Source organism: Saccopteryx bilineata, chromosome 5, assembly GCF_036850765.1.
Source record: "Saccopteryx bilineata isolate mSacBil1 chromosome 5, mSacBil1_pri_phased_curated, whole genome shotgun sequence".
NCBI classification, from domain to species: Eukaryota; Metazoa; Chordata; class Mammalia; order Chiroptera; family Emballonuridae; genus Saccopteryx; species Saccopteryx bilineata.
Window position 1 is genome coordinate 3,897,468 of NC_089494.1, and position 24,741 is coordinate 3,922,208.

At 55.9% G+C, this 24,741-nt stretch overlaps 1 protein-coding gene across 4 annotated transcripts in view; it reads left to right on the top strand.

Annotated features, from left to right (window-relative positions):
- Positions 1 to 24,741, top strand: part of IQCA1 (IQ motif containing with AAA domain 1) — a 140,435-nt gene that overhangs the window by 80,055 nt on the left and 35,639 nt on the right. For all 4 annotated transcript variants that reach the window (XM_066279691.1, XM_066279690.1, XM_066279692.1 and 1 more), the window contains exons 9-13: positions 608 to 683; positions 8,316 to 8,422; positions 8,854 to 8,955; positions 13,986 to 14,041; positions 16,024 to 16,106. In XM_066279691.1, coding sequence (XP_066135788.1) covers positions 608 to 683; positions 8,316 to 8,422; positions 8,854 to 8,955; positions 13,986 to 14,041; positions 16,024 to 16,106 — 424 coding nt within the window. The remainder of the gene's footprint in view (positions 1 to 607; positions 684 to 8,315; positions 8,423 to 8,853; positions 8,956 to 13,985; positions 14,042 to 16,023; positions 16,107 to 24,741) is intronic.

Genomic DNA, 24,741 nt, shown 5'->3' on the forward strand with positions numbered 1-24,741 from the left:
GAGCAGCTTCGGAGCAGGGTCGCGGAACGTGGTGGAGGGAGGGGACAGGACCAAACTCAGGGTGTGAGGGGCGGGCAGGGACCACAGGGAGGTGACAGAGGCGGGGTGCTGGTATGGGGGGCACCTTGTGAGCCAGCAGACGGAGCCACTGGTGTCAGCCTGGCCTTCAGGGACCACAGGGAGGCGACAGACGGGGTGCTGGTATGGGGGGCACCTTGTGAGCCAGCAGGAGGGGCTACTGGTGTCAGCCTGGCCTGCAGGGACCACAGGGAGGCGACAGACGGGGTGCTGGTATGGGGGGCACCTTGTGAGCCAGCAGGAGGGGCTACTGGTGTCAGCCTGGCCTGCAGGGACCACAGGGAGGCGACAGACGGGGTGCTGGTATGGGGGGCACCTTGTGAGCCAGCAGGCGGAGCCACTGGTGTCAGCCTGGCCTGCAGGGACGCTGCCCAGGAGGGTGGGCAGGGACGGGACCTGCGCTCCACAAACCCGGAAAGAGTCTCTGCACTGGTCCGTGGTGACAGTCATCACGGTGGGTGTGCCCTGTGCTGTCCAAGGGGACAGGTGCACCGTGCCTGTGACTCACAGCGTGATTCCGCTTCCACAGGAGGAAGAGGAGGGATGGACAATGTCTCCCAGCGTCTTCCTGCCCGTGATGGAGGAAGGAAATAACACATACAAAGGTCAGTTTGGGAGAATGAGCGTGACAGCCGGGCAGTCCCTTGGTCAGCCCCGGAGGACCCCTGGGCCCCGCACCCAGCCTCTGTGGGGAAGTCAGAGCCCAGTCACAGAGGCTGGGACCGGGCAACTCAGAGCCCACACCGTCTGCCCATTGTGTCTACTGTGAAATTATTTGTGTGCCCTCAGGGCATAGATGGGGTTTTTCAAAAAGAAAAAGGAAGCTACAAAGGGGAGGAGAAGGTGATCTAAGCCTCCGTTAGGGTCTTGAGCCCTTAACCCGTCATTCTCCGGCTGGAAGGAGAGGGGAGGCAGGTACATCCCGGGTGGCCCGCATTAAGAAAACCAACACTGTACCCACAGCAAAGTGGCACAGTCCTCCGTGCCGGGCCAGGGCCAGGCCCTGACACACCCCTCTGTCCCTCACTCGGCACAGTTAGCACGGCCACAGTCCAGCATGGTGCACGGGGCGGGAACCGGCCGTCCAGATGTCTCCGTGACCACTGCTGGGACAGTGACCAACTCCTCTGGGTCCACTCCCCGTCAGGACCAACCCCCACACCGAGTGCGTGGTCACAGGCGCCAGCTGGGGGTCCCCGAGAAACGCTGTAGGGACGTGAAGTAGAGCGTGTCCCCGCGTCAGGCACGTGTGTGCCTCCTGCTCGACTCCGTCCCCTGTCTGGACGGCACCCGGGCTATTATTTACATCACGTACGTCTTTTCAGTGGGCCCAACGGTTGTACCCCAATAAATTGAGCCTCCTCTTCGGCCACCATCTCAGTGGCCTCACGGGTTTGATACCAGCTTATTGGAGGCCAGGACGTCCGTGGACCCGCATGTTTTCCATAGCGCTGGTGGCGAGGGCCCCGCGGCGAGGTGCTGACCCGCGGGGCCGGGCACCCCGAGGAGAGGACGCGGCACTCGGGCCGGGCAGCTGCTCTCGTCGGGGAGAAGGGGGTGGAAGGGCCACATCTGTGTTTAGTAAGGGCCCGGGACACGCAAAGCTTTGTGATTTCCATTCCCATTTCTATCCTTCACGACCACCGGGACAGGCACACGTCACCGGCCCCCTGTGGGCGGGTACTGGCGGAACCCCTGCCATCGTTCAAGTTTCGTTTCATCCAGTCTGTAACCGACAACGGAGCAGAGCAGTCGCTATCAGACACATCTGTTCACTTGTAAATTCATTCAACAACCACTGACTGTCCCAGGGTGCCAGGCAGCAGGCCAGCCGGCAGGTAGATGCAGGGAGGGCACAGTCCATCAACACGCCTCCCCGGGGTGGGGTGGGGACAGTGGCATATGCTGGGTGGCTGTGGAAGCCAGGCTGGCAGCAGCAGCGTCCCCTGGGCGCAGCTGGGAACCGTGGTAAGGTGCCCACAGGGTCACGGCGGGCTGAGGGGGTCACCAGCTCAGGTGTGTGCTCACAACAGTAGCGTGTTTGTGGAGACGCTAAAGATAACGCACCCCATTATCTTTAGGGCATCCCCGACAGCCCTCGTTTGCTGCGTACTCTGTCTGACCTCCTTGCCCTCGGACGCGTCTGGTCACGTGGCAGCTGGTGTTCTTGGGGAGCCCTCACTCCCCGTGCTGCTCACTGTCATCCTCGGCCCTGCCTTTGCCCCTCCTGACCATCATCACCCCCTCTTTCTCTTCCCACCCCCTCATCGCGGTGAGCCCGCCTTCCCGGGTGTCCTGAGCAGGGCGCCGTGTACATCTAGACGCTCTCCTGCACGCATGCTCGGGTGACGGTATCCCCAGGATCTGGAGGGCCTGGCCCTCTTGTCCCCTGCTGTCCCCATGTGGAGAAAGCAAGGGAAGACAGTGAGGACAGGAAGACAGTGGGAGGGAGCAGAATCCTAGTCTCCCATCACAGGAAGCCAGGGGCTGTGCTGAAACAGGTAGCTGTGCAAGCATATTCTTTAGACACCAGGAAAAGGACAGAGAAACTGCTGAGCTCATGTGGAAGTGCATGACTTCACACCCTACTCCAGGGGCTCAGTTCGTCCTCCCATGAGCCAAACACACTCCCTCCGCAGGGCCCTCGTGCCTTCTGTTCCCCTTGCCTGAAACGCTTGTCCCTGCAGGCCTTCCCCACCTGACTTCCCTCCATCGGACTCGGACGTGTGTGCTCACTGTCTCCCTGCAGTGGGATGCCAGGTTCGTGGGGCAGGGCCTTCTGCCGTTGGCCCCTCTGAGAGCAGTGCCCGGCTGGTCACTGGGCTCAGTAGAGTCATGAAATTAACCATGTGTGAACAAATATATATAATTAGATGATGCAGGCATAAACCAGGTGTATGAATACTTCTGAATGTATCCAGTGCCTTCTCTTGCGCGTGAACGAACGTGGGACGGAATGTCATCAGGCGACGTCAGGGAAGGCAGACTTTTTATTACACCCTTTTCATACTCTCTGCCTCTCTTTCATACAGTGTGCTAATGAGCCGTGCTTTGATAAAAGCGAAAATTAATTTGGGGGAATTCTCATCTGTCTGTGGGAGGCCAAGTCTTCTGACCCACTGACCCACACAGGAACGCTCTGAGACTTTTCTATCCACAGCTTTCCTCTAATCTCTGTTCCCATGAAGGCTTAAAAAAGAGAGAGAGAGAGAGAGAGAGCAAGAGTGAGAGAGAGCCCCACGCCATGGTCCTTCCGGAGCGGGACACGGCTCACTTCCCTGGTTGGATGTGGTGATGCTTCTTGTGTTATCTGCCAGGTCTTGGGTAATGTCAAGACATGAAATGTCTCTTTTCTTAAAAAAAAATCGGCATTTTTTTTTAATACATCATGAGCATTTTAATCGCTGAGATTAAGCCCCCCCACCCACCCCCTCCCCCGAACGTGTGAAACTGCCGCCTGCCTTTCATTCCGGGGAATAAAGGCTCATTCTCCGCGCAGGGGAGAGCAGATCAGGGGTTGCCCTCTGAGGGCCCTGAGTAGCTGCCCGCATTGACAGACGCCCGTGAAATTCTTGAGGGGATTGAGAGGCGCCCCGCTCTGAAGTGTCATGAGAACGGCCGCGTCCCCGTGGAAAGAAAGCTGAGCCCGTGTGAGCGTCCCGGAGGCGAGGGAGGCAGGCTGCTTCTGGGCAGCACAGTCACCGGCCGTCCTGGTTTCCTTTCTGGGGGGTTCTGTGTTCCTGTCCGCTTTCCATTTACTTTCTAATTTCTTTCCCCCACCTGGCACCGGACATCATCATTGCAGTTTCATCGACGGTATGCCATAGGCCAGGGGTCCCCAAACTACAGCCCGCGGGCCGCATGTGGCCCTCTGAGGCCATTTATCTGGCCCCCGCCACACTTCCAGAAGAGGCACCTCTTTCATTGGTGGTCAGTGAGAAGAGCACATTGACCATCTCATTAGCCAAAAGCAGGCCCATAGTTCCCATTGAAATACTGGTCAGGCCCTGGCCAGTTGGCTCAGCGGTAGAGCGTCGGCCTGGCGTGCGGGGGACCCGGGTTCAATTCCTGGCCAGGGCACACAGGAGAAGCGCCCATTTGCTTCTCCACCCCCCCCCCCCCTTCCTCTCTGTCTCTCTCTTCCCCTCCCGCAGCCAAGGCTCCATTGGAGCAAAGATGGCCCGGGCGCTGGGGATGGCTCCTTGGCCTCTGCCCCAGGCGCTAGAGTGGCTCTGGTCGCGGCAGAGTGATGCCCCAGAGGGGCAGAGCATCACCCCCTGGTGGGCAGAGCATTGCCCCTGGTGGGCGTGCCGGGTGGATCCTGGTTGGGCGCATGCGGGAGTCTGTCTGACTGTCTCTCCCCGTTTCCAGCTTCAGAAAAAAAAAAAAAAGAAATACTGGTTTGTTGACTTAAATTTACTTGTTCTTTATTTCAAATATTGTATTTGTTCCCGTTTTGTGTTTTTTTTTTACTTTAAAATAAGCTTTTTTATAGTCCGACCCTCCAATGGTCTGAGGGACAGTGAACTGGCCCCCTGTGTAAAAAGTTTGGGGACCCCTGCCATAGGCTGTCCTTGACATCCTGTGGCTGTTCCGTAACAGTTTGTGCTTCCTGATTCCTTCTCCTCCTCCCCCCCCACTTTCCTCCAGGTCCCAACCCCTCTGCTCTGGCAGCCACCGGCCGGCTCGCTGTGTCTGTGAGTCTTGTTTCCATTTTTGTGCGTTCGTTTGTTTTCTGCTTTTAGACCCCACAGGTGAGTGACACCTCACGGCCCCCGTCTTTCTCTGACCAGCTTCCTTCGCTCAGCACCACGCTCTCCAGGTCCATCCGTGGTGTCTTGTTGCAGGGGCTTCGACCTCGCTCTTGTCCGTGGCGAGGAATGCTCCGATGCTCCACCCCTACATTTTTTTACCCACGCGTCTATCGACGGGCGCTTAGATTGCTTCCGTGTCTTGGCGACTGTCAGTCACGCTGCTGTGAACACAGGGGTGCACATCTCCTTTCAGATGCGTGGTTCGGGGTTTCTTTGGCTACGTACCCGGAAGTGGAACCACTGGGTCATAAGGCAGTTTTGTTTTTTTAATTTTTTGAGGACCCCCCCTTCTCGATACCGTTTTTCACGTTGGCCACACGAGAGTCTCCTTTCCTGCACATCCGCGCCAGCACTTGGGTTGTTTCTTGACTTGATGTCTCCTTTTATTACTAAATGCGCTGCTTCCCAATTTGGGTAAACCCATTCTAGGGGGGAAAAGCAAGGTAAATAAATAATGCCGCAATTTTTTTTTCTTTAAACCGTCCTAATGAGAGTAGAGAAGAGTTTTGCTGTCGAAGACTTCATCATCATACGAGTCAGAAAAGAGTTGTTATGAGCAGATAGTACATTTTCACTAGTTACTGTTATTAATAGTCTATTTGCTATCAGTAAATAGGTACATTTAAACCTTTTATAGTCTTTTTAAGCGGGGGGAGGGTCTTGCCTTTTAAGAGAAGCGGGATATCATCCCTGGACCACACGTTTCCACAGTTTAAGCCAGGGGTCCCCAAACTATGGCCCGCGGGCCGCATGCGGCCCCCTGAGGCCATTTATCCGGCCCCCGCCGCACTTCCAGAAGGAGCACCTCTTTCATTGGTGGTCAGTGAGAAGAGCATAGTTCCCACTGTTTGTTGATTTAAATTTACTTGTTCTTTATTTTAAATATTGTATTTGTTCCTGTTTTTTTTTTTTTTTTTTTTTACTTTAAAATAAGATCTGTGCAGTGTGCATAGGGATTTGTTCATAGTTTTTTTTTATAGTCCGGCCCTCCAGTGGTCTGAGGGACAGTGAACTGGCCCCCTGTGTAAAAAGTTTGGAGACCCCTGGAAGCGAATGTAGTTTTCAGCAAACCCCTGAGCCTGCGCTGTGCACACGCCCAACATGCTAACAACAAATTCACCTTCCAGGGGCTCAGGGCGAAGATTAAACTCAAATAGTCATGATGTGAGACATCTTTCACACCAACAGGATGATATAGACGATTTATCCATTGCCTGTTCCCTATGTCCTAACTCTGGTGAACAGGAGTGACCTCTCTGGCCTCTCTCACTCATGGGAGTAATTATTTAACGTAATAAAAATACAGGCCTGGCCTCCCGGCTATTTCCTGTAATGCCCGCTCCTGCCCTCCACGCCTCGGCCCATCTCAGCCTTTTGGGGTCCCCTCCCCTTTGGTCTTCGGACCTCAGTTCCAGGCTGGTCACCTGCGCCGTCTGGGTGATGACTCCGCTTTGAACTTCTCCTCTGTCTTCCTGGCAGAGACCGTGGTCAACCAGCGACTGTCACAGCCCTGCCCAAGCCACAGTTCCCTTGACCAGCGGGTTGGGGCCGGTGAGCCTGAGAGCCCTTGCCAGACCTGGACCCAGGCAGGCTCTCCCCGGCCAGCCTTTCTGCTGAGCCAGCAGTCCCCGCCACCCTAGAAGTGCGGCGGTCTCACGGACTGTGTGCGGCAAACAGCGTGCAGTGACCACTTCCGGCTCCGGCAGTCTCCAAGCCAGCCGCTGCCCGTGGCGTCCAGACCCAACCCAGTGTTGGGGACGCCAGAGTCCTCACACCTCGTCCTGTGGCAGGTGTCCCGTCTGGCCGGGTCCTGGCTCCGACCACTCAGCAGGACACGTTCACTGGCCCTCCATCTGCCCCTTTGCTGACGCCGGTCTGCTCCTTGGGCAGCTGTCCTGTGGGGCTCCTCTCTCTCAGGAGGAGACGGTTGAGGATGGGGTTCCACCCGACCCCAAGCCACGGGCCCTGGTACCAGGCTGCGAGCCCCAGGCAGGAGCCAGGCGGCCGGAGCCCTGGGGTGCTGTCCTGGCCACTCGCCCGCACTGCGTCAGAATCTCCGCGTCATTCTGCTCCGCCCCTCCAGCACCTGCAGCGCGGCCTGGCCACACCACGCCCTGTCCCTGGACCTTCTCCTTCCCACCGCTCTGCTCACCCCAGGCCTCTGGTTTGTGGAGAGATGCCACCTTCCCTGCACGTGCTTGCCCGCCTGACTCTCCGGGCCCCTTCTCTACTCTGTCTTCACGGCCGACACCTCCTTCTGTCTGTGGCACCCAGACGTAGGGCTCCGTCCGTGACTGTGGCTGTCCTCACTGCGTCACTCCACGCCCTCCCTGGTCGGCCATGTCAGGGGCCACATGTGGCCAGTCTCGGGGTCCCCCTGCCGTGCTCCCAGGGGAGACCATGGCGGAGAAGACTCTGTCCCTTCGTGCACCGCACCACCTGCCCTCCGGGCTGCCATCTGGGCAGCCTCCCCCCGGCCCCCGCAGCCCCAGCTGCCGGCCCGCGTTGGGGGGCATCCCCGCCTGCCAGGCTCCCAGCAGCACGGCCACGCTGGGTGGTGGCTGGAGGGTCGGGCCCCGCACGCTTCCATCCCAGTCTGCACGCAGATTCCGGGAGGAGAGCATGTTCCCCCAAAGCGGGCAGTCTCGTTGGCCGTCGGAGACGCCCCCAGGCCCCCTGCCCGGCTCCCGGTGGCCTGTACCCCGGCACCCCTTCCTGAGAAACGAACTTTATCTCCATTTATCCCAGGGATGCGACCTTCTCCTTACTTTCTCCAGGGTCACATTTCTCTCACCACCCTCCTCAGGGCCAGGGCAAGGCAGAAAGGAAGTGTGAAACAGGAGTGACTTCACACGCACCCAAAAACATTTCAGTCACGCAGCCACTGGGGCTCAGGGACAAGGAGTGCAGCTGCTGAGTTTCGGGGCAGGGAATGTGTGCTTGCATGTTCAGTGTTGTCTTCTAACAGGGGGCCAGGGTCAAGTACTGGTGAGTTGAACTAGCAGCAGAATCCTCCGTAGTGTCGTGAATCACTTGAATAGTGACAGTAATGTAAAACATTTGCAAAAATAGTCACCCCCTCCACCCCAATTGTATAATTGCATAATCCCACAATCGATACATTGTTCTTTACATGGTTATGATCCCGTAGAGAAATGCTACTGCTATCATACTTTCCTGTCTGATGTTTTAGCGTTAGCAGTCTGTGTAATTTTTTTAAATGTTAGGTAAACACGTTTCTTCTCTCTGGGAAGCGGGAGAAAGGGGCGCGGAAATCCCATCAGACTGCAGACTTCGCATTCTTCATTAGGCTGTTACTCCGCGCAACGGGACGGAAAATTAAACGTCGCGGTGACCGCTGCCATTAGCCTTGATGTTGAAAGACGTGTTCGTTTTCCTTTTCTTTGACTTCCCGGGGCGCAGACATGTGGAAGAATAAGGACGAATCATGGAACTTCCTCCAGGAGTATGACCGGGAAATGATCAAGGAGCAGAAGCGCAAGGAGCTGGAGTCGGAGATCCGGGTCCAGGTAAGGCCACGCCCGTCCCCCTGTGCGGACGCCACACCCGTCTCCCCCTGTGCGGACGCGCCCGTCCCCCTGTGCGGACGCCACGCCCGTCTCCCCCTGTGCGGATGCCACACCTGTCTCCCCCTGTGCGGACGCGCCCGTCCCCCTGTGCGGACGCCACGCCCGTCTCCCCCTGTGCGGACGCCACGCCCGTCTCCCCCTGTGCGGATGCGCACCCGTCTCCCCCTGTGGGGACGCCCCGCCGGTCACCCTGTGCGGACGCCGCCGCGCCCATCTCCCCCTGTGTGGACGCCACACTGTTCCCCACAGTGCCCGTGCCGTTCCCAGTCTCCTCCTAACGACCCACCCAGACGGCGGCTGTCGTTAAACGTCCCAGAGAAAGCACAGTCATGCGAAGTCACTTAAAGGAGGTACGTCCTGTGTTCACCCAGGTTGACGAGCTGATGAGACAGGAACTGAAAAACTTAAAACTAGCTGTGAACAGAGAAAAGGAACTCCCAGCCAGAAGAGGAAAGAAGAAAGGAGAGAAGAAGGTGACTGATGAACTGGCGCGGGGAGGGCGAGGCCCAGGGCAGACCCTACCGTGGGAAGGAGCACCTGCCCAGCCCCGGCCGCGTGGCCCGGAGTGCTGCCCGGCGGGTCCTGGCCGTCCCCAGGCCGCCCCACAGGGGGGACGTGACTGCCCCTCCCGAATGGACCTGGTTTCACGGTTCCATCCTCGGGGTTGTGGGCTCGCGGGCGGGATAAGCTCAGCCCATCACCATGACGTCCTCCTGACACCCACGCCCCAACCAGGCGGGGAAAACTGTCCGAGGAGCCGGGACACATGCCTCACACGCCCGCCCACCTCTTCCTGGAGGCGGGTCTGTGGGGGCGGGGGGCTAATGGAGGCGGGTCTGTGGGGGTGGGGGGCTAATGGCAGTGAGCACGTTCTTTTCGGGACGGTGGGGAGGGAGGTCAGAATGAATTGAATTATAAATTGCCGCTGGTCTATCCCGCAGTGGCTTAGAGTAGACAGGCTGGATCCCAGTGTTCAAAGTTCCCTTGCTAGGGCCCTGCGAGATAATAGAATATATCCCGTATTTCCAAACGTATAAGATGCACCCTTTTTCGGAAAATTTGGGGTCTAAAAGCTGGGTGCGTCTTATGCAGCGTTTGTGGATTGTTCTACTTGCATTTCCCACTTTTCCACGCTTGTTTTGCTCTCGTTATTGAAGACAGTGATGCGTCATCAGACACAGATGAGGACAAGCTAGCGGATGGGAGGTTTTTTTGTTTGTTTGTTTGTTTGTTCTTTTCTGAAGCTGGAAATGGGGAGAGACAGACAGACTCCCGCATGCACCTGACCGGGATCCACCCGGCACGCCCACCAGGGGGCGATGCTCTGCCCCTCCGGGATATCGCTCTGTTACGACCGGAGCCACTCTAGCGCCTGGGGCAGAGGCCAAGGAGCCATCCCCAGCGCCCGGGCCATCTTTGCTCCAATGGAGCCTCGGCTGCGGGAGGGGAAGAGAGAGACAGAGAGGAAGGAGGGGGGGAGGGGAGGAGAAGCAGATGGGCGCTTCTCCTGTGTGCCCTGGCCGGGAATCGAACCCGGGACTTCTCAACGCTCTACCACTGAGCCAACCGGCCAGGGCCCGGATGGGAGTTTTGACAGTGATGAGGAGTTGTATGAATTTTATGATGAATAATACTTGAGTTCAATAACTTTATGTAATATACTTTTTTTTTTTCAAAATTCGGGCCCCAGAATCAAGGTGCGTCTTATACACGGGGGAATAAGGTCTAAAGGTCTCTGCCCGGTTTCTGATGCAGAATTTGGGAAGCCCTCGTACATTTCTAAGTGAGGAGAGCACTCGGAACCACTGTTGTTCTGATGAGTCCCCTCTGGGTGGACTCCTGGGAGGGAGGAGGTCACCAGAAAGACCAAGCCACGATTAGAAGCTTGGGAGTGTCGGCCCCTCCTCCATTCTCTGGAGAAGGGGAATGAACCGGAAATCGGGGTGACGCTACACGCGGAGGCCCCCACAAAACCCCACAGTGTGGGGTCTGGAGAGGTCTCGGGGCGGCCAGCGCACACACACACCAGAGGATGACGCCCCCCAGCCTTTCCGGGACGGAAGGTCCGGCACGCAGGACATTCCCGGGCCCCACCCTGTGGTCCCTTCATCTGGCTCTTTGTCTGTAGTCTTGACAACATCCTTTAATAACCTGGGAAACATTTCCCAAATGTTGTGAGCCGTTCCCACGAGCTGACGGAAGTCAAGGAGGGCGTCGTGGGGAGCTCAGGCTCACGGCGGGTTGGTCTGAAGCACACGCCGCGCGGCCCCCCGGGGCGGCATCCGCCGCGATGCCCGGCGTCTGGCCATCTCCCCAGCTGACCGCGCTCACCGAGAGACCTAGGGGTGAGCCACGGTGGTTTCGTGTCTCTCCTCCTGCGAGGGGGGCGTCTGCAGGGTCCGTTTCTCTCGACAATTACCTTCCTCCTCATAAATGAATCCATGTTCGTTAATCAGCTGACACCCCACGATGACGATGACGTCACCGGTCCTGCCTCTCGGAGGCTGTGTCTCTCTCTCTCTCTCTCTCTCTCTCGTTCCTTGTTGTCATCACAGCACCTTGAGGTCACCGAAGTTTCTGGAGAAGCCATCAAGCTCTTTACAGGCAGGACCTTGGCTCTGTTGTTTACGTTCCCCAGAGTCCTAGCAGATATAAATGGCGAGGGGTGGGGGGTGAGGACAATGCCATATTTAAACAGAAATTTAGACTCTGATTTTAAAAGAAACCAATGAAGATTCTAGTGAAAATACAGCATGAGAAACGAAGAAATGTTCTGACTTAGCGACCGTTTGGACACGGCGGAAGACCCGTGGGACTCAAAGACAGGTCCGTCAGAAACACAAACCAGAGCAAAGAAAGAGCGAAGACCACGAGGAACAGGACAGAGATACTGACCCGTGCCCGCGGACGGGGGCTGAGCCCCCACCCACCGCGTCCATGGTGACCACATGGTGGTGGGGTCTGTCGGGGCGCTCCCACGGCAACAGAAGAGGAGGAGACGTCTCAGATCGGTCGTCTGAGCTCCCGCCTGGAGGACCTAGAAGAAGAAGAGGGAAAAAAGGATGTGAGCAGACAGAAGGAAACAGAAAATATAGCAGAAATTAGTGAAACTGAAGACAGACAACAACAGTAGAGAAAACCAATGAAATGGAGCTGGCTCTTTGAAGAGAATAAAATTGGTGAACTTCTAGTAAGACTGACAGAAAAACAGAGAGAGAAGACACAAGCGATCGCTCTCAGGACCGAAACGGGGGGATGCCACCACTCACTACAGACGCCACAAGGATGGTCAGGAGCACCGCAGACGACTCTACCCCTGTAATTTGACAGCTTACACAAAAACGGGTCCACTTCCTTCAAAAACACAAACTACCACAGCTCACCTAATAAGAGATGGATGATCTGACTGTCCCTAGAGCTATTCAGGAAGTTGCATTTGTAATTAAAACAACACCCCCCCCCATAGTGTTTTCAGGCCCAAATGATTTTGCTGGAAAATTCTACCAAATGTTGAAATTCTCCCAACTGATTTTATGAAGCTAGTATTACACTGATTCAAAAAATTACAGTACAAAAAACAACAATAATAATAATAGTAATAATTATGAAAACTAAGGGACGTAGTCCTTCATGAATGCAGGTGCAAATATCCTCTACAACATTTTAGCAAATAGAATTCAACCAGACATATATAAAGAATTATAAACTGTGACCCAGTGGGGCTTATTCCAAGAGTGCAAGCTTAGTTCAATATTTTAAAATGACCAATGTGATCATTAATAGACTAAGGAAGAAAAAAAAATTGCACAATCATATCATTGATGCAGAAAAAGCATTGGGTGGAGTGTAACATCCACTCGTGACAACTCTCTTAGACACGCCGGGATAGAGACCTTCCCCAACTCGATGAAGAACAGCTACGAGACCGCCCACAGCGCACCCTTTACGTGACATTTCCCAGACACTGGGAACTTGGCAGGTGTGCCCTGGAGTTTTGGCTAACACTTTAGGATTACATGAGTGGTGTGCCGGGGCTGAAGATGGGGCAGTCACAGCAGGGAGGTGCGAGGGACCATGGGAGGGCCTGAGGGGCTGACCCCTGTGGGGACAGAGACACGCTGCACCTTGACTGCGTCAGCGATGACATCTGTATCCCGGTGGTGATCTTGTGAGGTCGTTCTGCAAGATGTCAGCACGGAGAGCACCTGGCAAAGGCCCACGGGACCTCTCCGTGCGGTGTCTTACAAGCAGCACGGGAATCTACCGTTATCTCAACACGTAAACATCAACTTTTAAAAAAGCTGAACAACATGAATGAGGTATACAGCTGGGCCCCAGAGCACGCAGGAACCTGGCCATCGTCATACGGATCGGAGGAAGCCGGACGTGGAAGGCTTTATAGCGCACGGTTCCGTAGCCAGAACAGGAGACCCGAGTCGGCATGAAGTCAGAGGAGTGGTCCCATGCCCACTGGGAGGCAGGTGGAGGGAGCTCAGGGCAGTGAAAGTGTGTTCTGAGCGGGTGTGGGTGTAGGGTTACGTGTCAGAGGTAACACCGTCATATGTAGAATTTAATCAGTCTGTGTGTGGATACGCGTTACTGTACATTAATTACCCTGCAATAAAAATAACGAATGGTGAGTGAGAAAGGGAATAGACATGGAGGAGAGAGATTGTGGGGCATCAGCAAAGGGCCCGATGGTCGGTCCTGTGCTGCGCGGATCCTGGGTCGCCTGAGAGGGTCCCGGACAGTACAGGAGCCAGGAGAGGGGGAGAGAGGTCAGCGGGAGGAACTTCTGCCTGGGCGGAGGCGTCCCACCTTGCTCCTGTGCCGCACGGATCCTGGGTCGCCTGAGAGGGTCCTGGACAGTACAGGAGCCAGGAGAGGGAGGGAGAGGTCAGCGGGAGGAACTTCTGCCTGGGCGGAGGCGTCCCACCTTGCTCCTGTGGGCAGTGCCATGTTCATCAGGATGACTCGCGTTCTCGGCACGCACCCCCACGGCCACAAGTCCCTGACGGCAGGGCCCTTTGGGAGCTAGAGGTGGACACCCGCCTGGCCGTGAGGGCTCCTGGTGGCAGACCGGACGCTAACCCGGAGGGGCGCCTGGGTACCGAGACAGGCGTGGGTGACGGCCCACACGCCCAGCACCCTCAGCTCCTGTGGCGCCGTGTGCGTGTGCCGGGGCCCAGAGGAAGGGAGTCACGAGGCCCAGGGCCTGACGGGAACCAGCCTCGTGCAGTTCCACAGTGCGGACCTCGCTCTCCACCCGCCCAGGGACGGGTCCGCAGAGGCCGCGTGGGGTTTTCCGGGCCAGTCCCCATATTCACGGGAGCATGGCTTTCTGCCCACCCCGTGCTGACGTCCCACAGCCGACTTCTCCTCTTATCCCACCCACCCTTCCCTGCCCCCGCCACCACCGGGCCCGGCTCCCTTAGCTGATTTCTGGAGCTAGTCAGCTTCCTCGGTGTTTCCTAAAGTGTCGGGTGTTTCCGTTTTCTTCCAGAAAAAGAAGGGGAAGAAAGGTAAAAAGGGGAAGGATGAAGACCTGACCGCGGGCAGGTGAGCAGTGCCCTTGCTTTGTGGGGTACGGCGCGGGGTGGGGGGGCGCCCAGGAGGAGGCACCCCCCGGGGTGGGAAGGGCGCCCAGGAGGAGGCACCCCCCGGGGTGGGAGGGGCGCCCAGGAGGAGGCACCCCCCGGGGTGGGAGGGGCGCCCAGGAGGAGGTACCCCCCGGGGTGGGAGGGGGCGCCCAGGAGGAGGCACCCCCCGGGGTGGGAGGGGCGCCCAGGAGGAGGCACCCCCCGGGGTGGGAGGGGGCGCCCAGGAGGAGGCACCCCCGGGAGGAAGGGCCCAGCGAGTCCCCGCCCCCCCCCCCCCCCCCCCCCCCGCCACGGGCTGGCAGAGTGCCTCACCCCCGCCATCCTCCCTGGGCGCCCTGGGGACAGTGCAGGCTCTGCGCAGTCCTGCACACGGAGCCGCGCCCCGCTGCGGAGACACAGGGACGTGCCCCGGAGCCAGTCTGGGCCCTCTGCCTCTGAGCTCGTGTGACTTGAGGTCGTAAAATTCACGGGGTTCTTGAGAAACTGACCCAACCGTTGAGGAACTACTGAGACAGCGTAGATTTCTGTTTCATCCAATTAATAGAAACCCTGGGCCAATATTTTTATAAGAGTTTCAGGTCGTTTTAATGTTGAAAATGTATTTATTCTAACAACGAAAGTTCGTGTCCCTGAAAAGACCCAAATGCAGGTTTGGGTTTGGGGCTTCTGAACGTATCGTTCTGTGTTAGAGAGTCTTTAATTTTATGTTAATATTTTTGTGCCTGTTATATGTTTATATTAAACAGGTTATTCAAGTTCAGCTACTACACTATTTCCTTGACATAGGTCAGATTCTGTTATCCCAAATTCCATCACTATTAAAACCTTCTTAATTCTCAGCAGAGGGCACACTATTTTAAATCTACTTGGTAAAATAAAATTCCGGTCAAGCAAAGACTGGGGTCATTGAATTAAACATTTACCCCAATGGTATTTGGCTTGAATCTGATATTCTATAGTCTTTTTAAATCACGCTAACTTGGACCCTAGACCAGCCAAAGAGCTGTTTAAATATAGTCGTATCTGTAATTCTTCACTCTCAAGAAAGACTCAGGCAGGACCAAAGAATCAAGTCCCCCCTTAGAAAAGAAAAAAGGAAAAGACAAAAACATCTCAAAGGATTCTGCCAAACAATACTTGAACTTGACCTACCTGAATTCCTGCAAGCCAGACCCCCAGTTAATTTCCTTGGGAGTTTCAGTCATCAAGTGGGACGGTGTCTCTATTTCCCCCGCCTCAGTTGGTATAAATTACCCGTGCGCTGGCGATATGCCCAAGGACCTCTTAGAGAAGTGGCTTTGACATCTGTAAACACTATGGAAAAGCATAGCGTCCTCCTGAAAGATCACCACATTCACAGATTCAGACGTTCTCTTTCATAACTGGAGTTATTTCCCCTGGAAGCCTTTGTCCTTTGTAGATCTTTCTTTTAAACTATCACGCTAGCTATCTGCGCTTAAAAGGAAACGTCCATTTCCTGAAGGATTAACGAGGTCCTACGGCTTGCAGATGCTAACTGAATACATAATCCTGGGCCCCGTGTGTGACTGTTACCGGGTAATTTCTAATTCGTATCCGTGCCATCATGAAGACGGATGGAAGGGCAGACCACAGGGGTCGGAGCTGGTCTCCGATGCCCGAGGACATCGTTCTTATTAATGAGAAACATCTGATATCCAGAGGCATGTGTGAAAAGCAGTGTTTTTTCAAAAGCCCAATTTATCCCCAAATTGTAGAAACGCCTCAAAAATCCACTCATCCGCACGTATACAAATGGACTCTGAAATAGGTCTTGGTGAGCGCTCTCTGCAGATGTGGTGATGAACAGAAAGACTGCTGAGGGTGTGTGTGTGTTTGTGTGTGTGTGTGCACGCGTGTGCGTGTGTATGCACACGTGTGTGCGTGGGCGCTCGTGAAACCCACGGCCTGCTCCCTCCACAGGACCATCGAGTCTCTGTACAAGGAACTGGTGGAAGAAGGGCTTCTGGTCCAGGCTCGGAAAGTCAGCCTCTCCGATTACATCGGTAAGGTCCACAGGGAATACTAGCGCAGGCATGTGGCACCCACGTCACCCCTCGGGTGTTAGGTTCCCAGCCGCGGGGAATATGTCTCATCTGTGTGTTAAGCCCAGCCCAGACCCGGCCCCTACCGGCCTGGCCTGTGGTGTTTGTTGGGTCGGAATGGATTTGAATTCATCCTGTGCTGAGAACAGAGGGGCCCAGCTCCCTGCCCTGAAGGGGTAGAAGCAGGTTTTCAAACCTCTTGGCAGGGCTCCCCGGGACCTTGTTTCTGGCGTAAGCTGAATTGAGGGCATGAATTGTTCGTGCGTTTATCTTCAGACAAAACGTCAAGGGGGCCGCACCTGGTATTTACACCCTCTCCGTCCCTGCGGGAGGGGTCACCATCTTCAACTAATGGTCTTTCTTGATTAAAAACAACAACATGATGACCTGAAAACATAGTTACTAACGCTTAAAACTCTACACAGACCTCCCACCTCTGCAAGGGGATGAAGACGTTCTCAGCTGTAACCACGAAAGAACAGTCGCAGACAATGTAACAATAACATTAGATACTATTAGATAGCATCCAGTTACTAACCCTTAAAACTCTACACAGACCTCCCACCTCTGCAAGGGGATGAAGACGTTCTCAGCTGTAACCACGAAAGAACAGTCGCAGACAATGTAACAATAACATTAGATACTGTTAGATAGCATCCAGTTACTAACGCTTAAAACTCTACACAGACCTCGCACCTCTGCAAGGGGATGAAGACGTTCTCAGCTGTAACCACGAAAGGAAGAGTCGCAGACAATGTAACAGTAACATTAGATACTATTAGATAACATCTAGTTACTAATCAATCTCTCCAGTAGTTCTAATCACGTCCTGTATATCTCTACACAGACCTCCCACCTCTGCAAGGGGATGAAGATGTTCTCAGCTGTAACCACGAAAGGACAGTCGTAGACAATGTAACAATAACATTAGATACTATTAGATAGCATCCAGTTACTAATCAATGTCCCCAGTAGTTCTAATCACGTCCTGTATATCTCTTTGTCTTTTTTCCATCCCAAATCCAGTCCAGGACCGTGGAGGTCATGGTCATTTCTTTTTCGTCTCCATTTATTCTTTCCGCCCGGGACAATTCCCTGCAATTTTCCAGCCTCTCACGACACTGGCATCTTGAAACAGTCCGAGCTTGTCTGCCTGACTGTCCTTCAACGGAATTGGTTTGATGGTTTTCTTTAGGACTTGGTCCGTGCTAGACACTTGTGACAGGAAAGCTCCCTAGGTGACAGCGTGTCCTTCTCAGCATTTCACATCGGGGACCCGCGACGGCGCCTCGTCCCTGCGCTGGTGGTTAAGTTTAACCGCCGGCCGGAGAGCTGCTCTCCTTGTAAGGGCTCGCTTTCCACTTTTTAACTAAAAGATGCTCTGCGGGGTTGGGTGCTCTGGAGCTCCAGGGATTCTGTCCCCAACGGTCCTAAAGGTGTCGGCACCCGCTGGTGGGCAGTGATGCGCTGGGTCCTGTGTGGCGGGGGGCAGATCGCGGTGTTGTGGGCAGTGATGCGCTGGGTCCTGCGTGCGGGGGGCAGACCGCGGTGTGTGCTGTCTAGCATCCCTTCTGCACTCATTACCGTTCTTCTAGGAAGAGACTCCCTCCCGCTGTCCTTGGAAGAGTGTGGTGTCAGTGTGGACACGTGGATTCTCTCTTTAGTCAACTGTATCATAATTCAGTTCCATCATATCTACTCTTACGTTTACATTGACCCAGTTGGGTCCCTGGGAGCCAGACGGCTGGTGTCACCTGTTGACCAAAGAGCAATGACTGTGACCCCTGGAAAGAAAGCCACGCTTCCTTCCAGGGGGCCGGGAGGAGCCTTCGCGTTTCCTGACAGGGTGAGAACTTCACTGGGATAGACGCTGGGTTTCTGTTTGTTTTTACGTGTTTCTTATCCGAATTCCACAGGGGTTTTCTGTCTAGATTCCCTTGATTCTATTGTGTTCATTGTTAACATGAAAAGGTCACATTTTTAACAGAACCCTGTCCGCAGACGTGAGGTTGGGGTCTGAGTCCCCCCTCCTGGACTGCTCTCTCCTCCCGGGTCGTGTCTGTCCTGCTCACCACTGACTGCCCAGCGCTGAGTGCAGTGCCTGGCGCGTGATAGGGTCTCAATAGTAATAATAATAACAACAACAACAACAACAATGGACTTACTTCTCACCTTTTGTTAATTTCTTATCCATTTGGACTTTTTCCAAAGATCTCTCTGTCAGTTTCCGGGCAGCACCCTTAAAATGCAGAAGGTCAGAGTGAGGGGGGCCAGCCACTTAAGAGTGACCGACCTCCAACCACAATGACCCGGTCTGATAATTATTCAAACTGCCCCAGGGGCCGTCTCCATGCTCTCCTAAGCGTCTTCCCGTTAACGTCCCAAGCTTGAAAGATGGCAGTGGATCTTCCCAAATCCCCCCATAAAAACAGACAGAGCAGCTGGATCGCAGAAATAAAACCCTGTGGGCAGCGTTTATACCAAAACTGAATGTCAAGACTTGCCCTCCCGTCTCAAAGTACAAGCCTTGGGGGGCAGGGAACGGAAGAACTCCAGAGTAGCCAGCAAGCCCTCCCTGGGGAGTCAGCAGGAACGGGCAGGGGTTTGCCCACTTCAATAGCAGGTGAGTGCCGAGGGCGTCTCATAGGAGGGTGCCAGCAGCTAGAGAGGAGAGTCCGACCCCTACTCACCCCTAAGGTGACCCACCACAGACCCCTTCCAAGACGGCCTGGAGCAGAATTGCAGTGGAACAGGACAAGGACAATGGAGATAAAAGAGAGAAATTGGGGAAGAGGCACAGGACCAGGACACCTGAGAAAGCCAGCCAGCCTACCATGAACACAAGCAAAACCGCCGGAGAGGGAGGTTCTGTGACGTGTGAAAAGCTACCCCAGCCTTTCTTCCAAAAATATAGGAATACCAACAACTCCCATAGATGACAAGCTATGGAAAGTGTTCACGGGAAAAGCTCTCTCGTTCAAGGTTTCCATAAGAAAGCAAGAACAGGGAACAACCTACATCACAAAAGGACACGCCCATAAAGCAGCCGTAAGTGGAACCTGCTTTTTCAAACCAAGCTAATGCCCATTAAGAAAATTATAGACGATACCTAGAAGAATATGTAAAATAGAATTGGAAACTCGGAAGTAAGCTGACAAGATTCAAGGAATATCGGTAACCAAGGGAAATGTTATTTTAGAAATAAACTAACTTATAGCGAATAACGTCAACAAACAATTGTTCCCAGGAACATAAAGTGTGAAAGACAGGTTTTCAAAAATACAACTGGAAATGTTGAGCAAGGTTAACGGGGTTCCAAAGGAGGTAACAAACTCTAAGGACGGGCAAGGCAGACCCACCATATGGAGAGCGAGTCGCCGGGAAAGGAACCAGAACAAGGAGCAGAACAGACACCAGCCACGATGTCAGCTCCCTGGAGCAGAAATGCCAACCACACAGTGAAGGCCCTCACCGTGCGCCTGAGAATGGACTCCTACTACCAACACCAGGACAGTCTCATAAACGTACCGGATTGAAAGGAAACAGGGGGGGGGACCACGTGGCTTATGATGGAAAGAAAATTAGAATATCATCACACCTTTCAACAGCAAAATAATTTTTTTGTGTGTGAGAGAGTGAAACAGGGACAGAGAGGAAGGGAGAGAGATGAGAAACATCAATTCTTCGTTGAGGCACCTTAGTTGTTCATTCATTGCTTTCTCATATGTGTCCTGACCGGGGCGTTGAGGGAGGATGCCCCATCCGAGCCAGTGACCCCTTGCTCAAGCCAGCGACCTTGGGCTCTAGCCAGCCACCATGGGGTCACGTTTATGATCCCACTCCACAGCGACATTTCTGTTACCGCAGGTGGTACACACAGTGCTGGCTCTGTTAGGGTCTAAAAAACATCACGTGGGATGAACCCAGTGAGAAGTGACGGCGTTGTCTCTGATCCCTCGTGCCCTCGGGGACTAACGTTCTCCCTGAGCGGAAGAAAGAGTCACCCGTGTGACATAAGAGGAGTTAAGTAGAAACCTAAAATCCTGAATTTGAACTGGACGTGTCAGTGTTGACCCATGAGGCATTGTAGCCTGCCCCCCTGTAAGCTCACGCACCCACACGCTCACACGCCTGGGTGAGATGGTTCCTGCGTCCCCGCCCTGGCAGGCTGCAGCATCACGGTCCTCAGTTCCTCCCAGGGACGCTGTGACCTGTCCTGGGCTGGACGCACCTGCACCTGCTCCGTCCTCCCACCTGCAGTGCTCTCTCTCTCTCTCTCTCCCTCAGAGAGCAGAGAACAGCCCTCCCCGGAGTGGGACTGGTTCTCTCATGGATTAGATGACACCCTGTGTTCTCAGAAGAAGCCTCACCCGGCCTGGTTGTGCTGACCATAGAGTCTTCTCCTGGCATGAATGTTCCCTCGTCCTTCTTTAATCTGAGTTCTGCCATCGGGGAGAGCGGGGCCGTGTGGAGGCTGTCCCACGTCCACAGTGGGGGCAGAGCGGGGCCGTGTGGAGACTATCCCTCGTCCACAGTGGGGACAGAGCGGGGCCGTGTGGAGGCTATCCCACGTCCACAGTGGGGGCAGAGCGGGGCCGTGTGGAGGCTATCCCACGTCCACAGTGGGGGCAGAGCGGGGCCGTGTGGAGGCTATCCCACGTCCACAGTGGGGGCAGAGCGGGGCCGTGTGGAGACTGTCCCACGTCCACAGTGGGGGCAGAGCGGGGCCGTGTGGAGACTATCCCATGTCCCATGTCCACAGTGGGGGCAGAGCGGGGCCATGTGGAGACTATCCCATGTCCCACGTCCACAGTGGGGGCAGAGCGGGGCCGTGTGGAGACTATCCCATGTCCCATGTCCACAGTGGGGGCAGAGCGGGGCCGTGTGGAGGCTGTCCCACGTCCACAGTGGGGGCAGAGCGGGGCCGTGTGGAGACTATCCCATGTCCCATGTCCACAGTGGGGACAGAGCGGGGCCGTGTGGAGGCTATCCCACGTCCACAGTGGGGACAGAGCGGGGCCGTGTGGAGGCTGTCCCACGTCCACAGTGGGGACAGAGCGGGGCTGTGTGGAGACTGTCGCACGTCCACAGTGGGGACAGAGCGGGGCCGTGTGGAGACTATCCCACGTCCACAGTGGGGGCAGAGCAGAGCCCTGTGGAGGCTATCCCACGTCCACAGTGGGGGCCCTGTGGAGGCTATCCCACGTCCACAGTGGGGGCCCTGTGGAGGCTATCCCACATCCACAGTGGGGGCCCTGTGGAGGCTGTCCCACGTCCACAGTGGGGGCCCTGTGGAGGCTATCCCATGGTCCCGCTCTTGGCACCCCCCCTGGATTTTGTGCAGCCGGCCGGAGCGAGCGTTGCCCTCGAGGTGGTCATCTGACTATGGATTGCTGGCCCCCTGCCCATTCCAATTCAGGACAGACCCCCACCCCCGAGCCTGCAGGCCCCCTTCTCCAGCCTGGTGGCCTAGACTTCCCACATTAGGGGAGCTCTTCCCAGCCACCTCCCACCTGCTTCTGGGAGCTGCCCTGTTCTTAGCATGGCTCCCCACCCCCACGCCACCAGGGCACAAGCCGATGGCCACTGCCAGGACCTGAGGACCGGCTTTCTCCGGGGTGGGGAAGAGTCTCCTCCCTTCCTCCCTCCCTTCCTCCCTCCCTTCCTCCCTCCCTCCCTCCCTCCCTCCCTCCCTTCCTCCCTCCCTCCCTCCCTCCCTCCCTTCCTCCCTCCCTCCCTCCCTCCCTCCCTCCCTTCCTCCCTTCCTCCCTCCCTCCCTCCCTCCCTCCCTTCCTCCCTCCCTCCCTCCCTCCCTCCCTCCCTCCCTTCCTCCCTTCCTCCCTCCCTCCCTTCCTCCCTCCCTCCCTCCCTTCCTCCCTTCCTCCCTCCCTTCCTCCCTTCCTCCCTCCCTCCCTCCCTCCCTCCCTTCCTCCCTTCCTCCCTCCCTCCCTTCCTCCCTCCCTTCCTCCCTCCCTCCCTTCCTCCCTCCATCTGAAGGATGCTTGTCCTTTGCATAACATTTCTTTGCCTCGGTTTCCACAATTATGAGGATAAGAACAGCGCCTGCCACATTAAGCTGCTGTAGTTAATGAGTTAACTACAGTTAACTGAATAGTTAATGAGTTGAGTCAAGACACCGGAAGCCATGTTGGTCCCAGAGCCGGCTGTTGTCCCTGTTGTTGCTCGTAGTGTTCCCACCTAGTCTCGGGTGGGCTCAGGGCTCGCCGATAAAGGGGCTGTGGCTTCCCGGTGCCCTCGTCCATGGAACGGAAGCACAAAGCAGCAGGAGGGCCAGCCACTGCTGGAGGGGCAAGTACGGAGAGAAACACCGTGTTCCCCTCAGTCATCCCGCCCGCCCACGGCTCGGCGCCTGTGCAGCTGGCGGGAGCAGGGACCCGGGCCGGGGGTCCATGGCCGTGTCTCTCACAGGCCCTTGGGGTTCAGAGCCCGCCCCGCACATGAGGAGACCCAACAGGTCCCCGAAGACCCCCTCTCAGAAGCGTGACTTACGCATTGGAAGCTTCAGAACACGGGCCCGCCCCCACGCGTGCGTGGTCTCGGCAGAGCTGTGGAGACCACGTGACCAACAGCCCTCTGTCTCCTGGTGACCTCATTCTGGAAGCTGGGCAGAACTGTGTTCATCAGAGCGTTCACCAACTGGTCGGTGCAGCCGGATTCTCCCCCCACCCCAGCTCCTGGCCGGTGGAAGACGGTGCTGTGTGCCGTCCTTGTCGTTCGTGGGGGGGAGGCGGGGGCGTCCTTGTGCTGGGGGGGGAGGGGGCAAAGACCAACAGGCGTCACCTGTCTTCTTGGGGACTCCTGCGTTCTCTCTCGCCTTGGCTTTGGGTAACTGATGTAAGAAGCTAGTATTTTTTTTTCTATAAATTGCTACAGTCTGTATCCTTGTGTTAACGCTGTGTGGGGTACACTGGAATACCAGAGGCTGATTCCACCTGTCTTCCTCGTATATTTTTTTATTCCTCATCATTTTTAAGCTGTGCTCTGCGCGGCTGCTCTCTCCAGTCACCTGGCCTGGGCTTTCTCGGTCCGCGGCGGCTGCAGCAGAACGGGCACCGCAGACCGAGGGGCTCACACCCGCAGGCTCGCTGCCGCGTGGTTCCGGAGGCCGACGTCCAAGGTCAGGGTGGCAGCAGGCGCGGGGCAGGGCGGGCTCCACGTGGGGCAGGGCGGGCTCTTTGCTGCTGGCCCCTCCTCTCTCCACCGCCTGGACCATCGGTCCCCTCAGCCTGGCTGCCCGGCTGGCCTTGGGCTCCCGCGGCCTGACCCGCCCTCATCACTCCTCCCTCCTCTGTCCCTGGGGGTGTGCCGCCCCCCCTCGGCTTCCACTGCGTCACCTGCTCTCTCTGTCCCTCCTCACGGGCCGCCTCCCTGGGTGTGTGTCAGTGTGCAAGTCCCCCCTTTGTGGAAGGGCGCCTGTCAGATTGAAGTAGAACCCGCCGTCCTGACCTCATCTTAACTAATTACAAATGCAGCCAGCCCATTTCTAAATAAGGTGACATTCTGGTACTGGGGGGGATTCAGACTTCAACTTGGAAGGTTAAGGGGACGCCGCCCACCCTCGTCTTCTCCTTCCCCGAGTTGTGCGAGGCCCCCTTCCTGTCCTCATGCCCTCTGCCCCCGGGACCTCGTTCTTGTGGAGGCCTGGCCCAGAGTCCCCGCGTCCCGACGGAGTGAGTGGCTTCTGTGCAGACGTAGTGGGGCGCTGCCGCGATGAGTCTCGTCACTGGGCCGAGGGCCCCGGCTGGTTGCATCCTCAGCCCCAGCAGAACCCCCAGCCTCTAATTCAACCCAGGGCCCTCGGTCTACATACCATCTGCTGGGCGCCAGAAGTCACGCTGCCTCGGATATTAACACGGACTTACTGACTCGGGGAACGGTGGTCACTTTCCCGTCCCCCCTGAGGTCCTGTTGCCAGCAGTGAGCGCCGGGTTTAAGGCCGGCTAGAGGACCGCTCCCCACGCCAGTGAAGGCGGGGTGAACCACTGTCCTAGTTAGCACGTGCTCACTAAACAGCGCCGATCGGAAGTCGCGACAGAAGCCTTCGCCGTGGCTCACCCTCCCGCCGATACCATTGTCCCCGCCAGGACGGGGGTTTTCTCCCGTGGAGGCTTGGAAGGGCTGCCTTCCACGGCCACACAGCGGGTGTCATCCGGTTTCTAACTCCAGTTTTCTTAGCGTTTGGAAATGCTTGGAAGCTTTTGATATTTTCCATAGTTCATCCACTCACACCAGTGTACTTTTTCAGTATGTTTATGTCATTGTCATATGTACATAACATCAAAAGCTCAGCAAGATCTGTGCATGTTATACAAAGAGCCAGAAAAAAAAAAAGTGATCATCGAACATTTTTTTTCTTCAGACTAAGGTACAAATCAAGAGAGAATCTCAGGAGCGTGAGCAGGTCCATTCTGGTGACGAATGGGGACAGCCAAACTCATTTTCCTGGTGACCTTATCTAGACTCGTTGGAAAATAACATTTCAGATTTATGACGAGTGACAATTAAGCCCTTTGACGCCTCCTAATTAAATCTGTAAAGATTTATTTCCGAATTATTCCTTCGGTGATCCTTTAAA